This window comes from Hypomesus nipponensis, chromosome 9 (assembly GCF_054491055.1).
Source record: "Hypomesus nipponensis isolate SF chromosome 9, ASM5449105v1, whole genome shotgun sequence".
Classification (NCBI taxonomy): Eukaryota; Metazoa; Chordata; class Actinopteri; order Osmeriformes; family Osmeridae; genus Hypomesus; species Hypomesus nipponensis.
The window spans coordinates 8019066-8037815 of record NC_140369.1 but is presented as its reverse complement, the minus strand read 5'-3'; the positions used below and the strand labels follow the sequence as shown (position 1 = coordinate 8037815).

General features: G+C 41.8%; 1 protein-coding gene across 5 annotated transcripts in view; it reads left to right on the top strand.

Annotated features, from left to right (window-relative positions):
• Positions 1-1722: 1722 nt before the first annotated feature.
• ca16b (carbonic anhydrase XVI b) overlaps positions 1723-18750 on the top strand; it is a 70861-nt gene continuing 53833 nt past the window's right edge. Inside the window, exons 1-3 of one of the 5 annotated variants that reach the window (XM_084704642.1) lie at positions 1724-2304; positions 5816-6086; positions 13691-13795. In XM_084704642.1, coding sequence (XP_084560768.1) covers positions 6050-6086; positions 13691-13795 — 142 coding nt within the window. In that variant the 5' untranslated portion in view covers positions 1724-2304; positions 5816-6049. Of the gene's footprint in view, positions 2305-4829; positions 4961-5815; positions 6087-13690; positions 13796-18750 lie in introns of those variants that run through there. The other 4 variants (XM_084704641.1, XM_084704644.1, XM_084704638.1 and 1 more) reach the window with 4 other exon arrangements.

The following is an 18750-nucleotide window of genomic DNA, read 5'->3' as shown; positions in this document are numbered from 1 at the left end:
CAGTACATGGTTACAATGCCAACATGCTCATGTTTAATTGAAAGTTTTACGTCCACTGGATACAGCATGTTCATAAAATAAATATGGTAAATGTATTTATATGTAAATATGAGTGTGACCATGTGAAGATGCATAAAGAAAAAGAGTTTGAAAGAACTCACTGGAGGATGAAAGACGCATATCCTGTATAAAAGATAACACTTTTTTCATCCCCAGGCAGGGAAAGATGACATCACTCACTGGAAGACTGAAGTCAAAGACCCTGAGTGGTGGTCTCTTTCAGAGGTGGGTTATGTGGCTCCCTCCCCTGTATTCTGGAGCAGGAAGTCATATTGGATTTCATGTGATCCCACGGCAGCACCTTGTGCGGGATTACAGGACAGGTGCATCAGTCGCAAGCGCAGTGTGGGGTGATGCACACAGAAGAAGTGTGTGGAGGGTCTGATAGGGAGAAGAAGGGAGTGTGAGACATGCTTTTTGGAGAAGAAGCAGATGGCCCACATTAAAAGCAAAGCCTCTTGCGACTATCCTCAACAACCCCGCCGAGAACAGCGTAATTAAATGAGGAATTTAATCAGATTTCTCAAATTAAATGTCCAGCTGTATGGTTTTCCCAGACCCTCGCTGACTGACTCTACCTTTCCTTTTACGTCTGTGGGTGTCTCATGCTGTGTTCAGACCTCTCCCATCAAAACACACTCTACCTGATTTTATTCAGAGTGATAATTACTGCTAAAGTATTCCATTCACAGCTCTGACGGAGGGGGATGAAGTGGCTATCACACTGGGTGGCCTCAGGAGGGTCATATTAATAATAGGCCCTGGGAAAAATCACCACCTTCGCCACCACAACAGACTAGACCATATGTATGCATGGTATTATTTTTCAAAGCAGGACTATCACAGAAACAAATAACTGAAAAGTTTTAATGCAGACATCTTTGACAGTAGTATTTGTCTGTAGCAACCCTCCATTGGTTTATGAACAGCCTATTCCGTCAGCCAATGGCAAGTTTTCAGTCTGTTTTCTCTTTAAGTGATTCTTCAGATATACTGTTTATAATGATATCAGTTGCCTATTGTTCATTCTACAAGTAGGCTAGTCAAACAGGCTAGTCTCTCCTCTGAAACAAATTTATGACATCCTGGATTCTGCTATTTTGGTCAGTGGATTTGACACCTTAATAAAAAAAACGACATATTTGAGGAAGTCTACCACGAGGGGCGTTTCCACACGGGGGCCTACAGGGGCCAGTGCCTCAGTAAAAAATGTCCCTGGCCCCCCTGTGGCCCCCCCTGAGCTGACTGAATACAAATACAAAAAATATATATATATTTTTAAATATATATATATATTTATATTTATATATATATATATATATATATATATATATAAAATATATTATTTTTTTTTACACGTTTTTCTTCTTCTAGTAATCGTCATGAAACGAGGAAGGGACCCCCAGTAAAATGTGTCAAGAACCGCCACTGCCACCATGATATGTCTCTGATAAGTAGGCTACCAGATCTCTAGTAACTTCCATCAAACAAAGTTAGTGATTGATGCAGAATCGTTGGCAAAAATCGTTGCGTGGTTGCCTCAGTTATCATAGTTGAAGTACACCAAACTGCTTAAGGAGGAGCGAAAAACTCTAGCTTGGTAATCAGCAACGGCGCTAGGATCCAGCAATCTGAGATTCTCCCTCCTATTTGTTCATTCGCTAGGTTGGCTCACAGTGGCTGTATTCCAAGCCTGACCCGTTCGCCAGAATTCTCTCATGCTTGCTCGTACCGTAGGCTTACTTCCTGGATGGGAGAATGGGATATTTCCCGCAGTGCTTTTCCTAAATTCACTATCGTTTTAAGTGATGCATTGAGATATCGATGACTGGACGATTTCTTGGTCAAAATTTGACACTTGGATACTTTTGCTGTAATTAAACTGACTCTTAGCGCAAGGATCAATGTCCTTCGAAAATGTAGCTTAGAGTAAGCCTGGTGCATGTGGCCGAGTCTGTCAGAATTTTTCCTTTGGTGCATAAGACTATTTCTCGATGCAAATGCTTGTACATTTTCCATCAAGGCATTCAGTATCTGACGTTACAGTTTCGTTCACGCTGCATTTGTTAACTTGATTTCAATTGTAATCAAGTTTATGTAATTTTTGAACGTCAAACTTTGTCACCCGTTGCCTTGTTGCTCTCGATGAGTATTCAGACATGCGGAGAATACTGGATTCGAGTTTCTGGTGGATCGTGCCCTTAATTTTTTCAACCTTGACGAAACCTACGGACAGTCACCCTGGTAAGTCGTTGTGACCATCCTAAAGAATAACCATAATTGGCCACAATGTAGTTAAACGTAGATATATCAAGGACAACCCAAGGCTATTCGGATCCTGTATGATTGGAGAGGAATTGACTGATGATAGCTGGACATGGCAAAATGTTTTACCACGTCCGGTTTTATGTCCGGACTTCAGATGACTGATATTCAAACATGTATGATTTTGGAGGACAGTTGCCCAGGCACAAAGTGGCCATGTGTGGGGATGGCAGCTGTACAGGTATGTGACAGTGACATGGCAGCAATGTCCTGCGCTGCACCGGATAGTTATGCACGTTCCTTGGTTTGATGCCCGTGCGTGATGTAACAACAGGAGTCTGGCTCCCGCCAGTTAAAGTGTAATTAGGTGTCCTTCCATGTAAATTAAAGTTTACTATACAGTTATCACTTTGATCAACATTAGATCATCAGCCTGATTTGTATGCCGTATGTGTTCTCCAACAGAGTGTTTTTTAGCCAGGATATGAGGGGTCGAAGTTAAGCAACGTCCGTCATTAATAACAATTCCCATGCTTAATCAACATATAAGGCCAGAATATCTTTTGTTTTCTAGTCTGGGATTTGCCGAGTCTGCCTTGTAATGGGGCTGAGAAAGTCGCACCACAAATGGCCATCGCATCTTTGTTTTCGTTCCTATTTTCAGGCCCATCCCAGAAGAGTTGGATTTGTCAGTCTGTATTTGTCAGTCTGATTATAGTTAGGCTCTCTTGAGCCTACCTACAGGCTACACCAGCAGTCCACAGTCTGTTTTTACTGTAGCCTATATCTAATCTGGACAAGTGCATGAGCAAACGTACCTGAAATTATGGTGTGTTACACTGTTTATGACATCAACTGTAAAACTCAGTCATAAGAACTGAATCAAAATGTGTATATGTTGATTCTATCAGGTAACAAGAGGTCTGTAAAAGACAGCCACACAAGTATTCATTTAAAATGACTCTCTGGGACATGGTTGGTCCCAGTGGTAGGATATTCGTTTTCCTGGAATGGTGATTAATGTCCGGGCAATAAGGCATTGTCACTAAAGGACGAATACTGCTGTACCCAAGGACTCTGCCATATCAATAACTGTCCCTTGCCTTGCCTTCACCTTTCTCATCCTCAGTATGTGCCACTACCTTGCCAGCTTTACTTACTGATGATCTGTCAGTAGACACTGCTGTAGTACAACAGCACATAAAATCCAGAGAATGATGCAAATTACTCTCACCTATAGCCTATAAAAAAACAGTCTTCATAGGCTTTTATGAACAACAAGACAAACTGTCCTCTGAAGCACTTTCTCTCTAATTGGATCATTATTTTCAGTGCATGGGAATCATTTAGCTGCTAATATTCGCTTAACAATATGGCTTTGATAAAGCTTGAAAAAAAATCACAAATTCTCATGGTACAGCACTGGTTTGTGTAATACAGGGCTTAAACGACAATTGTGGAGTTTGCGGAGTTTGCCTTTTTTTGTTTGAAGATTTGAGAACAAGATGGAGGCGGCTTGTTGGATTATTTAGTTAAGGAAGGGATGGGTTTCCGATTACGTTATGCTCATTGTTTTGGAATTTGTTGTTCTTGCACCATTGTTGTATTTTGTAAGTCCTCATGTATTTCTCAGAGACAAGTTAGGAACTGGGAAATATACTGTAAAAGGACCAAACATTTAGAGATGATCAATCCAATACAGTATTTATTTATTGTGATGTGCTTTAGTATAACTGTATACAGTAAGTGGTTATTTGGGTTTGCGTGAGACCCAGCTTTCCTTTCTGTAAAATATTTTTCCTCTGACAAACAAATGTAGAACAGCAGAAGGCACTTCTGCCACAAACGCCAACTCGGTTTATAAAGGTATAAAGATGTTGTCAGAGTCCTGTCTGAATATTCCTGTGTCCTTCATACCTAATGAGGCTTGAGCGACACTGTGATTGAGTGGCTGTCAATATAATGAAATCAGAACAAGATCCTTCATTCTCCTGTCCCTTCTCTGACTCTAGTCAACCATATTGACCTGCATAGAAGTAGTAAATCATTTAACTGAAAGCAAAGAAATCAATAGGACAGAAGCATAAAATGTAATTGGACATATTGATTGAAATGCACTTTTTTGATCAGAAAATTAGATCAGCTGTTCAGCATGTCACATCATTAGAATATGGTAGATATTGAACATGGAATCAGTTTATCATGCCAGAGTAGGCAACCTATGATTTATTGTGATTCTGGTGTTAGTCCACGTCAGGAAAAATGGCCTTGTAGATTGATACACTGAACAAAGAACTTTACAATGTTTGTCAACAATCATAAGTGTTGCATGAGTAATGAAACAAACCCCCTAGTCTCTGACTACTGAGTGTGGTTTAGGTCTAGCTGTTCACCTGCCCACAGATGTTGCACAAGCCAGACCACTGAGCTGATTTCTCTGTAAATCATTTATTTTCACATTCAGACGTGGAGGCGAAGAGCAGTCAAGTGCCTTTTTACAGTCCAGTACTCTGCTTGTGAATTGGAAGAGGACCCTACTCATTAAATGCTTGCAGTGATGATGTTTGTTTTTTTCCGTTTTAACGCTCTGAGACATCCGTCCCCAAGGCCACACTCTGCTGCTGAGTCTGAGCCAGTGAGTACGTGTGCTTAGGTTGTAGACCTGTGGGTATGTTCAGTTTGTATCCACCAAAGAAAAATGTGTCTTTTAAAAGCTATGTGGAGACAGCATTTAAGCCAGCACAATGGTTTTTAGGTATATTCTGCTGAGCACCGCAACTTGTTAGTATGATGACAGTTTGAGTAACACCAATAGTGACACCAATAGTTTTTATTTCATAGTTGGCATCCCCTGTCCCCAAGTCAAGGCTGTTTTGTATGCTTTTAATTTGAGTGTTGTTGCAGTAAGGTATTACATTGGGACAAAAGACAGTAGCCACTATTGCAAACAGTTTGGTCTTTGGTTGTTAATTTCCTGGGATTCCATGTAGGGATATGTGCTGAGTTAGTTCATTTTTGAGGCAGAGCTGAGTTTTCTGTAATACAAGGTGCCCTATCGATCCTCTTGACATGCCCCCCTTTGGGTAATGCAAATTTGTATTTTCTCCAATGCAAACTTTCACCCCCCCTGGTAGTGGAACCCTAATTAACAAGATATTTGTAATACCATGGCCTTTTCTTATGACATTTTCATATATTGCATCATTTTAGGCTTTTGCGTCAGCCTTCACATTCTGAAAAGTTAAATAACAGTAAATTACATTAGAGAAACATTGAAACATTTTGTAAGCCTATCATTATGTCCACTTTTTGATATCCATAGAAACCTTTTGGAAACTCCAATCTCTGTGTTATCCTCAACTCTGCCCTTCCTCTTTGTTTAAACACAGAAGTGGGGTCCATAGTGACTTGAGTGTGGATGGGTGTTATTGTTGGGATTAATCCTCAAATGACACAAGTGTTTATCACAGATGAGACAACCTCTCCCCAGGTAACCACGAATCACCCAGGGATCCCAGAAATCTGCTGGCCCAGCAGTAAACAACCAGCTGGAGGCCTGGAAACCAGCAAGCGCTCCTCATCAACAGCAGAACAGACATCAGAGAATAAACTAAAGCCAGGATCTTTTTCACTGATCTGTGATACATGATATGCACTACATGCTTTACCATAGCTTGGATGCCATTGTTGAAATGGATGGTCTTTTAGAAATGAATAGAAAAGAATGTTGCTGAGAGACAATGGAAATCTGTACTGTTTAGGTAAGTGTGCTGTGACAATCACCTTGATTGTTTAGGGTGGCTGATACACGAGCAAGGGCAGAGTCTGGAGCTCTCATCCATAAGAACCCACTGTTTGGTCCGTGACATTAATTTAAGATACCAGAAAGATGCACAACAACACTCAAGCTCAAACCAGCCATGGTTTATCAAAAGATGGGGACAAGGATCTCTCTCTCTCTATACATATATAAATAGATATACATATATCCATTATCCAACCACAAGTGGTTATATATATATATATATATATAAATATATATATATATATATATATATATATGGTTAGTTTGTCTTGTCAAAACCAAGACATAATGTTAAGAACGTATGTGTCTGTTTGTATTGTGTCTGTGTACGATTGCTTGTTTTCATTTCACAAAAGAGAGATTATATGAACAAACTGATGGCAGCAGATGGCTGGTAACAAAATATGATATCATTACATTTCTGCTCAGAGTACTGCCTTCTGCCAAATAGTAATATAAGTATGAGCAGGGGCTTTAGGAAGGTATTACCCAAGGAAGATACATCCCATTCAGAAGTTATATATAGGTATGTAACTACTCTTCTTTTCACAAAGTTTTTCTTTGTCATATTCTGATGTTATTCACTGGTTGGACTGAATTTAATGTGTTATAAAAATGTTTCAGTATATCATCCGACAATAACTTATTGATGAGGTTGAACAAATATTTTCGTAAATATTGTTCAAAAGGTTGAAAAAATATTTTTGACAAAACGATTAGAAAAAAATAAATAAAATAACCGGAAGGCTGATTTTTTTTTTTTCAAAAATACGTTTCGAAAAATATTTTGAGGGTTTGAAAAAAGATTTTTTTTTTCATAACATAAGAACATTTTTTTTTTCTGAATTTGAGCAGCCTGAATTTTTTTCTATTTGAATTTCAGGAGCTTTAATTTTTTCACCTTTAAAGTGTGGAAATAGGTTTATTGATTTACATTTTGCAACTTTAAGCAAAAAAACATTTCAAATGTAGTTGTCCTTGGTGCCTTCCCGATCACCAACACTTTCTCAGGCTACTGTGGTTTTGTTCCATTGGTACCTGCACATAGGTAGGCTAATGTACAGAGGAGGAGGGGGGAGGCGGGACACAGCAGGTAATTGCAGGTTCTCAGAAGTGCTTTACAGTTTGAAGTGGTCTTGGAGATCATAAATCGTTTCTCCTCTCTTTCTGTACAAGGTTCTGAGCTTAGCGTACAGAGAGTATGGATTTTTGGTTGTACATAACTGTAAAGGGATGCTGAATCCACCTTGGTTTTCAGCAAAATGATGAATCCTTCTCTGTGGTTCTTTTTAAGTTGAGCCATGGAGGATTGATTCATGCCAAAGACCAGCAAAAAGGAAATGAGGAGAGCTGACTGAAGCCTGTAGTTCTATTGAGTCCGGCTAGCATGGCAAGAATGTTTGTATTACTTACAAAGTAGTGATAATGTGTATTTAAAGATATATTTGTTTTACTTAATTCCTTTTTTGGGGTTGTATAGCCTTTTTTCCACTCTGGCAGGGGGACTGCCAACGGAAACTACCCTTTTGGCTCTAGTTGGGTGCATTTACATTTTAATGTTCACAAATGTACACTGTACCTCTTGATCAAATACATTGAATTGAAAATTGAACTTGAAATGGGCTATCATGTCTCATGGTGAGAAACCAAAGATTTGACCTGTTTGATAGATTACCAATCAACAGTGAGATGGAAGACAACTTTACTGTATTTTAGATTTCCTTTTAAAGATGGGTGTGGGTAGGTCTAAATGCAGTACTGCTACTATAGGTGGTCAAATGGTAAACTTACAAATGCCCCATTGTTAACAGTAACATTAAGATGAATGTATCTTGTGCCAACAAAACAAAGTGTTTTCAGCCCTTAACAACATATCTTTCTTTTTATCTTCAAAAAATGCCATTGTAAAAAAACAGTCACCGAGCTGTTCACGGACAGCAGGGGGTGAAGAATCCTTCAGAGATGGGTGTTGGCTGTGCAGTATTGTTTAACAGCAGATTTATATCTGGATCAATAGCAGGACATTTAACCCCAGGGACCATAACTCCTGATAATGGCCTAAAGGAGGACCTCAGAGGCCCTTGGCACTTTGCCACTGTAATTGCTGTATGTTGAAAACACTACTTTACTCTCAATAAATTCACTATGGCAGAATGTTTTGGATGCTCAGAAGGATGTTTATATTGTTTGAGGACACAGTAGAGGGGAATTTAAAATACAATAGTAATTCGACTGGACGACTTACAGTGCTTGTCTACTGCAATGCAGTATTTGTTCGCGGGTTTGGAGAAAAGCGCCTGCTAAATGAATAAAATGTCAAATGTAAAGAACGAGTATTCCCTTGACCTAGAATATCATGGACCCTTAATGTGTTTAATCTAGCTTTAACTGAAGCCCCAGATAAATGTAATGAGTAAGTACATTTAACAGGCTGAATCCTCTAGTGGACCCATGCTGGACTTGGTTAAGATGGGAGGTCCAAGACACATGCCTTAACATATTAGCCAAGACCTAATAATGGCATATGAAAGTGTTTGTCAAGAAACCAGCATCGATGTAGTGTGGCAGTTTGTTGCAAAATATTAACAGGAAATGTTACTCTATTCAGTTTATCAAAAGTAATGCAGATAACAGTATTCTAATTGAATATGACTCTTGACTTGAGTTAAACTTCCACTTTTCACCAGGAAGTTTGATTTCAGTGCGCTAAGGGGGTGCCTTGCAGACAATAGGACAATTGACTATCACTAGAGCCATACAGAATGAAACCCAGGATGTGAGTACTATTTTCCCACACCCAGGGAGCAGGGATGTGTTCTCAACAAGTACTGCACCAGACTCCAACAAACTAGGCTATACTTATTGTTGGAGTCTTAGTTCTTTTCAAGATGGAAATACCATATTACATTGAATACCATTGATCGATTTCTCTTAACAGACAAAACTTTCAGTTGTGCTAATTAGCTTTGGGGGATTGTATGGCATGGTCCAAAATTCAGTTCTTTTGTGATTTCAGTGTAGCAGAATTGTGGCCAAAGCTGTTTAAGATGTAATATTTTGAATATCCAGTTATTTATGTAGACTCATTTAAATAATTATATTAATTCAATCATTTTAACATGGACACAAACATGTGAAAATTGTGGTCAGATGTTTATAGGGCGTATTCTCAACACATTATTCTAAGAAACAAGCCTGAGTTGGGTGAACCATTCACTAAGCTACAGTATAGCCACTGACTATTCTAATAGTCTAGTGACTGCCAAATCAAGTCTAAGTGATGTAAGGGATGTCATACTAAAGTTACAGATAGGTTGTCTAAATCATTCAAAAATATAGGATCCTTCCTCGAGCTGCTGTTTTCTATTCTAAAGATGACCAACATGACCAGAGTAATGATAGGCAGATAATGGAAAACGACAGGTTTGGATTGGAATGAAGATATAAGGGACAGGCTGTTATCTTATTCCATGATGTATACGTTCTATGGATTGTTGCATAGCCTATAGGCTTATCTAATGAAGATAGAAACACCTATTGTCAGATCGGTGTCCAATCTACTGCAGATGGCTTGCAGTCCACATCAACACAATGCAGGTAACTGCTGATATAGGATATTACCTCATACCATGGTAGATAGACCAGGGCTCTCAAGTGTCACGCATTTGCCATGAGACTCACACATTTCATCCATTTCTCACGCTCTCAGGCAACACCGTGTATTTCTCACACTGAGAAGTCATTTCTCACGCTGAGAAGTAAGGGATAACCTGTCTATATAATATTAATGGACGAGGTGCAGGCATACGGAAGGAAGTTTTCTGCCAAGTTGAGAGTTGTCATGAGTTATATAGAGATAAATCCCCCCCCCCCCCCCCGTCTCCTGGATATTAGTACCCAAATGTTGACCGATATGGTAATCTCGAAACTTGAGAGCCCTGCTACTGTAGGTCTTGTGGAACTACATGTTTTTCCCATGTTTGAGTTACACAACATTAATGGATGCCTTCTTCCTTCCTCATAATTTCATGCTTGCTAATCTGCATGTTACTCAAGATTGAGTCTGATTGAAATGTACTGGTACATCTAGTTATCCCAACCTGCCTACGCTGAAATTGCACTCTTTTTAGGATTTTGCTTTCCACCAAACCAACAACAAAGACTGCACAGGTGAATTTCTTCCCACTCTAAACTGCCATTTTAGGTCAGTGTCATACCAGCCTCTATGCAGTGAAAGCTAACTGAATGGTTCTTTGCAGTCTATCTGTCTTCATTGTGAGGGGAAAAAAAGGTCTTATTTCATGTGCTGAAGGATGTGCTCCTTCATTGCTTCATTTTGTGGCAGACATGTTGTTTCCTGGCTTTACTAAAGCCTGCACATTTCCTTTTCTTTCCTTTTTTTTTGGGGGGGGGGGGGGCTATGGATAATTTTTGAAAGCTGGAAAGAGCCAGATGAAGAAGAAAAGTACCCAACTTAAGAACAGGTGTGTCTATTTGCCTTGCGACCCCTGCTCTGGATGTACTGTGTCTGACTGAGCAGTTGACTAGAGTTGGCATTCTGCCAGCCAGATGGACGGGCAGCTAGGAAGTAGCCACAGGGACAGTGGCTGCCAGGCTGGTATCGTTTCCTCACTTTGAAATTCACATGAGCATCCTTGCACTATGATGAGGTCTCCATTAAGCTTCTTAACTACAACTTCTATTTGAGGAAAGTCACTAGGGTTGGGGATTGTTTCATCCCTGGAGTCTACATGGGCACAACAAAATGGGCCAGTAGTGTGTATCTCAATAACTGTATGCCTACAGCAGGCTAACCTTAGTACTAGATCTATAATACATAACATACTATACTCTTTAACTTGACTCTTGAATCATGCAGTGTTGTTTTAAGACATTAGACCAGTGCTGTTACATAAGCACATTAGGCCTACATGCTTTCATCATCCAGTTTTGAATTCTGTTATAGCACCTGCTGAGAAGAAGCTGCTCAGAAAAGCCTTTGCATAATAATCTGCCAATGGTGTTACACTCTCCTCCGAGTGTCCTGGTGCTTCAGGTCAAAACGGTCTTGGCTTTAGCAACTCCCCTGCAGTCCAATGGTGATGCATCCATGCTAATACTCCAGAAATCTTTAACGAGTGGTGGTGTATTATTCAAACGGAGTGTTCCTGTGGTAGCTGCTGGAGAGTTATTCCAGGTTTCTCCTGGGTGTGGGGTGCAGTGTTTTGTCAGTGGGTGCAGAGATGCAGAGTCTACACTGGGGGACATGGGTGTTGTTACTCTAAGTGAAAAGTGGAGTGTTAGGGTTTTTTCCAAGTCTTGCTTGATATGTTAGATCTCTTTTTGTGAACCCGACATAAAATATATAGTTTCTATACTGATGGGTGTTGTTTGGTAATCTAATGGCCGGACTGAAGTAGTGTGCGGGTGCTGGAGGTCAGCTTCCTGGTGAATGCTCTCGGCTTGGGAGCCTACGTTCTCCGTTCTGGCTTAGAGCAGGCCTAGCAAGGCCCCGTGTTTTCTGTTCAGAGTCTATAGTAAAGATGGGACTGCTTTAATCCCATGCCCAGAGGAGATGGCTGATACGGTTGAGAGTAAACTGTTGACACGGTGCTGTCTCCTCTGCTTTCTGATCAAAGACGAAGCATTCTCCTGTTCCACAACCTGTCTTCAAATAAGCTCTACTCCCCCACATAAACTCTCTGCCTCTTTTTTTGTGATCTTTTGGTGTCTATTCATATTGACTGCCTTTCAATTTCAAATTAGCTCTAGCTTTAGCCATTGGCCTTCAATAGGAGTTAATTCATTGGTGGCTGTATTTGGAACATTTTATGACTAAGGCCTGCCTCCTGGTTGTTCATTTGGGGTGACCACGGGTGTCAGATGGCTGAGCGGTGAGGGAGTCAGGCTAGTAAGCAGAAGGTTGCCGGATCGATTCCCCGCCGTGCCAAATGATGTTGTGTCCTTGGGCAAGGCCAATCCTACTTCACCCTACTTGAATGTCCCTGTACTTACTGTAAGTCGGATCAGAGCGTCTGCTAAATGACTAATGAGTAATGACCGTGGAAGTGATGTGCTACCTTTTAGTTGACAATATTGCACCACTTTAAGCACAGAGACAGAGTCCGTTTGTTAGTCGTAGTAGACTTGGTGAAGTGTTTAATTAATTCCCCTTTAATGATGCAACCATCAGTAAGAGCTGAACAGAGCTGTTTGCGTGTGTGAGCCATTGATGTGCCATACTAAGTCAAGCACTTGAGTCACTCCCTGGAACAGCTGTTGAAAAAGGAAGCAATCTGCCTTAGACTCCTGTAGCAAAAGTTGACCTCAAACAATGTCACAATGTGCCATTGAGGGTGTTAGTAGGAAATGGTTACTTGATCTGGGCAGATTGGACACTGCATGTTACAGGGGTGGGTGGGCTGTGTTTACCTAAATCAAATGGGCAGACAGACATGATTACCTGGTTGTAGACAAAAGGTTTGTGCCTGTCTGTGTGTGTTTGACCTCTGGTATCTGATAATTGGGGGAAGGTGGGCGAGAGAGGATGTAGTGACAAACCAAGCCAAGAAGGTTGCGGTGTAACATCAGGGTATTTGATCACTTGACATGGAGGCACGTTGACATCGCCCACACTACTTATGTGCCAGGAGAGACCTTCGAGTAAAGCTGAAAACACAGCAGTAAGGGTGGCAAAAATTGCAGAAATAATAGCTACTGTGTGTGGTTCAGGTAGTGTAGATACGCAGATGTGGCCATCAGTATAGTGTAGTGCAAGGTCTAGACCTCCATCATAACTGCCAAATGAGCTAATATTGGTGCTTCAACCACAGCAGGGGTGAGCGACTGTTCCACACTGAACCTTGAAAGGGGCCTCATGCTAAGCAGTTTGTCGGCACCCTCCAGGAGAATAACCTGCCCTCTGAGCTCACCATGTGTTTGTGTGTGTATAGTTCACTCAGTTGGATACAGTGGGCATTATGAGAAAGCACATTCAACCCCACAACAAGCCCTCTCTCGCTTTCTTCAGAATGGAAGCATGTGTTATTAATTTGGGCACAAACAAACTGCATAGCATATTTCTCTGGATGGCTTTCTCATTGATTTATTCGATAAATAGAGGTGGTACTCAGCCTAGCCCATGCCGGGCCAGAAGCATGAATGGAGCTGATTGATGGCAAGAGATCGGAAGAGACTTTACTCTCCAGAAACGCTTTCCTTCTGTTCTCACCGGCAGCAGCAGCCCCCTGGAAGCAGCCCAATGGTGATAATCATTACTTCCCATTAAGTCGTAGTGTCAAACGATGACACCTGGGCTGCTGAGTGTGAGGTGGCTAGCCACCATCGCTGCTGCCGCTGCCGCCGAGGGCCATTGAGCCCAGCAGCTGTTCATCTTCTCACCCTCTCCCTGCTCTGGCTGGAATGTCTGGATGTGGCAGTGTTCTGGAGTACTTAGACATCCCTCAGTGTAATCACCTCTGTAGAGCATCTAATCTATGGAGCTGTGCTAAATATAATGACGAGCGTGCCGTCTGACTCCTGTTTCGCTGTCCTCCTCAGCTCCACAGGGTGGCCAGCCCGGATCGGTGGGAGAGAAGGCTCATGGGAGCCCTGGCCTGAGGAGGGAAAGGAGAGCTACAGCAGATCACTACTGGGCATATTCAGGTGAGTCTCTGACAGACATTATCCCTTCTATTCATGGAAACCCACCCATTGAAGGGAAAAACTTGAGGTAAATTATTATTATAATTAAGGCATTTATCACATTTTCTTCTTGGTCTTCCATCTTTGTCCATCTGAATGGCTTCATCCTCCACTGACCTCTTCAGTGTGTTTGTACAGTCAGATCTAGCACTTGAACTCCTGATAAGGCTGCTTTCATGACTTGGAAGTACCTGTACTGCACCGTACTTTTGGTTCACTTACTCCAGTCATACATAACTAACATAACCTATTATTATTATTTATTGAAATAAAACAGTCTGCAGAACCACACATTACTGATGTAAATGTGCTCTCCAGCCTCTATCAGTCGTTATTTTGGCTTCTTGGCCAGCTCGCCTAGCTGATGTCCCCTTTAGGGCCATCCTCTGAGAGAAGCAGTCTTTGTCCTTACTCCACCCTTATAGGCCTGTGGCACAGAATGATCTTTAAGTACAATATTTATATAATTCTGTTCTGCCTGCTAGCTCCCAGTGTGCCTTAAAATCACATTTAAGACCCACACAGTCCTGAAGAAATGCCTGTGCTGGAAAAGTTTTATGTGAGGAATAATCAATGTAACCCTTCACACAAATGAGTAATGACAGGTTGAAACAGTAGGAATCCAGCCTGTCCCGGCATAATATCTTGTCGATGGTGGTCACTGACTAGTTCAGAGATATTGACTTTGGGGATCCAAGTCTATCCAAGTCTCAAGTAAATATTCTTATCTGTTGGTTGTTTTCTTCAAATCATTTATTAATGAAACTGTCCACACCTTGCTGAGTAATACTCACAAATGCCTCCTTTCTTTCTTTCTTTCTTTCTTTCTTTCTTTCTTTCTTTCTTTCTTTCTTTCTTTCTTTCTTTCTCTCTCTCTCTCTCTCTCTCTCTCTCTCTCTCTTTCACTCTCCTGGCAGCTGCACTCAGGAAGGCATGAGCTTGGCAGCTCTTAGTAGTGGATCAAACTAAATGAATGATAGATACTTTGCATACCAACTGTTGTATTGTTCATTTGATTCGTCACTGTGTCTGTGAGTGGGGCTGTCTGTCTCCTGTGTATGTTTTCTGTATGTAGGTGGGTCTTTAGGTACTTAAGCATCTAACATACATAGCTAAAAAATAGCTTTTAGTTAGAATGAATTTTTCAGGTCGATTCCTTGCAGAGCAGAGCAGGACAACATGTATCTCAGTACCTCCCAGACACAGCTGTGAGATGAGCCTAGTCACTTGTGACTACAGTAAACCCACCACCCAGGATATCACTCCTTAACCTTATCCTTGCTTTCCCTGGGCTTCAATTCACATCTCTATCCACTTTAGTGGATGCTGCTTAAACCATATATTGTTTAGAATGCATGCAACATGTTAACATCTCAGTATCGTAAACTTAAAACAAAACAGATCTATGGGTGTGAAATTTGGGCCCTGAAGCTGTTTGGCTGAGATTGACTTTCTTTGTTCCCCCTGCTGATACTCTGGCCTGGTATTCAGATGTATGTTTTTGACATACTGTTTGATATACCGTGTGCTTTTCAAAGGGAATATTTTGTCAAGCACACTATGAATAAATTGCAGCTGGCTCATTGTACTGGCCAAAATAGAAGCATTCAGGGAACACAGAATTGCCCGTTGCCTTAGAAAGGTAGGCTAATTAGTGTCTCAGCTTTTCAATGGGGGGCGGGACAAGCTTGCCCTAGCAGCTAAATGGTTATTAAAGACATTTACTTAGTGCAGGGAGGAAATGAATGCAAACACCCAGGCCAGCCTGCTATTCCAAGCTGCACAACCTGTGACCTCGCTGAAGGAGTAGAGTTTCTCTTGAGGTTTGTGATGCCCGAGTCTCCTGCCCTCTCCCCAGGGCCAGGACTCTGACTCCATCGTTACACTCAATGACTGGTGTCCTGGAGAGCTCATCTCCCACAGGGAGGGCGACAAGGGGATTCCTCTGCGAAAGAGAGCCATTGTTACACTCAATGCAGCGAGACTATGCGTACAGTAGGAAAAGTGTCCCTTTTCTCCCTTGCCTCACTTACAGCAGAGCCCCCCCCCCCCCCCCCCACAAACACACTCACACTCTCACTTCCATTCTACTGATGTGAGCAAGATGACATCATCTGGATTCATGTGATTCATATGGACTGACACTGGTGACAGCCATGTAACTCTGACTCTTCTATTATATATTCTAGTCAGGATTCGGAGGATATTCTCCTGAGAGCATGCTGTCAAACACTGTGCGACTTTGTTAGCCTATTAAACTAGCTTTGAGATCTAAGACTTAAGCCCACTTAATAGTGTAATTTGTACATTTTGATGTTGCTTGTTTCTCTGCCTGAAAGACAGGACAATACAAAACCTAAAATCATGCAATTACTTTCACCATCAGCATACAATAATAGATTGTATCATGAGGAAATCTAAATTTGACTGTAGAGCTAATCTAACTCTACTCTTATAAAACCCAATTGGTAGGTTCAAACTAGATTGAAGCTGTTTTGTGTGACCTGTTAACACTGCTGAAAGAGAGACTGACATGACTGGGGGAGCTCAGCTCCTCTCTCACTCTCCTACTGTGTGGACCATAGTTACAAACCTGTTCAAATAAGTTACTCAGAAACACACACCACCTCGACGTCGGATTTAAAGGTTATTCACCACACGTGTTTGCGAAGACATCAGTCACATGAAGTATGATATCGCATGAGAGCCCCATAGGAACTGGCTTGTAGATCATTTAGTATTTTTTTCCATATCTATGTGTCTCATGGTTTGTTTCTCATTCTCGATTTCTGCCTGATATTGTTTGTTGTTTTTTGTTAACTACTGCATTTTTTTATTGCACTCCCTTGGTATCCATTAGAAACCAGAAAGTTAATTTGAGACCTTTGCAAAGGTCTCCATCATACACACCTGCTATAGGACCTACCATCCATTATCACAAGGCCTACCTTTCTACCACATGACTGACAACAGCTTATATTCTAGTTTCTTTGGTGTCTAATTGGCTGGCTCCCAGTGAAGGAGGTATCTCTGTTAGATAACAGCTCCTTGCTCGCCTGCTGAGGCGAGGGGAATGAGAGCAGGATAATGTTGACATGGCACTCCATGAAAGACACTCTGCTCCCTGGAGGCTGTGAATGGAAGGGAGGGCTGTTCCCTCTGGGCCGACCCACAGAAGAGACTGCTACACAACAGTCTAGCACCAGGATCCATCACTTCTGGAGTCCAGGTAGGAGTTAGGGTTAGGGGGATAGTGTGTCCTCTTACCTTATCTTTTGAGAGCTCATGGGCCTGGCTTCACTCTATGTTCGAGAAAAGGAAATTCTACATCTTCTAATTCAACTTTTTGACATCTTTACCTTTCTACCAGCCTAGATTAAAGCTGCCATTCCATGTTGCTTTTGATAACATTTTGGATGGCTCCACAGATGAAAGCTCAGCCCATTCCTTTCCAAACAATTTCACTAAAATAGTGACATGACTTTTTTCAATCTTTTTTTTCCTTTTTCATTCATTCAACTCCCTTCTTTTATCCCCATTGCCTCTACCCCAAAACCTTTTATGTCCCTCCCTTTTTCCATCCCTGTTCTATGGCAACCAAGAGCTGAGTGAGCCAAAGTGGACCCATATAGACCCAAACCCAGTAAGCTCTACTTCTGTTTTCATACCAGGTAGGGAGCTGCAGGTTTTACAGTTAAATACATCCTCTGCCTTTACTTAAAGTCAGCAAATTGATGTGTTGGCTTGGCTGGTACATGACACAACTGTACTGTAGCCGTGATGCTAGTAGTTGTTGACATTGCTTCTAAAAAAATTCAAGTGGATGCTGTTTGACCATATCCTCTCCTGCCTGTTATTAGTGTGGTCGTTGTGAACTATCTCCATGCTATGCATCCGCCTCACCTCTTTCTGTGCTCAGTTCATTTTCAACTCCCTGGAGAGACCCGAGACAGCCCTCTCCCTGCCTGTGTGCCTTCAGAGTCCCTCCCTGCTCCTGCCATGATGGCAGCTTAGCAGCGCATCATTTATAACCCTCCAGCGTTCGAGCTGAGCTGATGTAGAGTGTCAACCTCTGGCCGTACCTGCACTCATTTCCTGAGAAGCTCAGAGGCGTGGGAACACTAATTATTAAAAATGAATTTCACCGGGGCACAGGCTGACGCAGGATTCATCTTGGTTATCGCTGGCAGATCAGATCAGCCTTTTGTGTGCTGCGATTGGTCCATTTATCTCTGTCGTGGGTGGGCCTCTGACAGATGTGCCAATATGGCCGTCCACGGTACTCTGCTGGTGGAGAGAGGCCTCTTAATTCTCCATGATGTATCACACTGGCATAAAGCAATTTGTGAGCAGAATCGAGGACCAAATCACATCTCTTCTCTGCCTCTGACATTCTGTCTCGACTCTCTGGATGAGGTAAATATATTTGGAATCTAAATAAGTTAGGGATTTGTGCCCACTGAGCTAATATTTTTTTCCTGGAGTTTTTGTTGAGGGCAACTCCTAACAGTGTTGTGAGGGCAGTTCACGCCATTGTCGGTCCAAGGAAGTAAAGGTAAAGTATCCATTTTAGAAACTAGTCGAGCCCCACATTGTCAGGATGGAATATCTTGTTTACCCATGACTAACATATCAGACAGACTGGAGGGCGGTGTAAAGTAATTTGTTTAGTTTGTAGTAGTCTGGCTAGTGAGGCTGTCGGTGTTGCGGTGTGCTGGTGATGGCTGTCTGGACCCGGGGTGGCTCTAATCCAGTCTAATGGATGTGGACATGCTCGGCCTCCTGGGATTGTAAAATTAAGGAAGTGTAGATTGCCAGCCCACAGGTTCGCCCTCCCCTAATGTGGTTATGCTGATGAGCTGGAATGAGCAAGCAGCTCAGCAGATTTTTAAACTCATAATGATGATGACTTACTT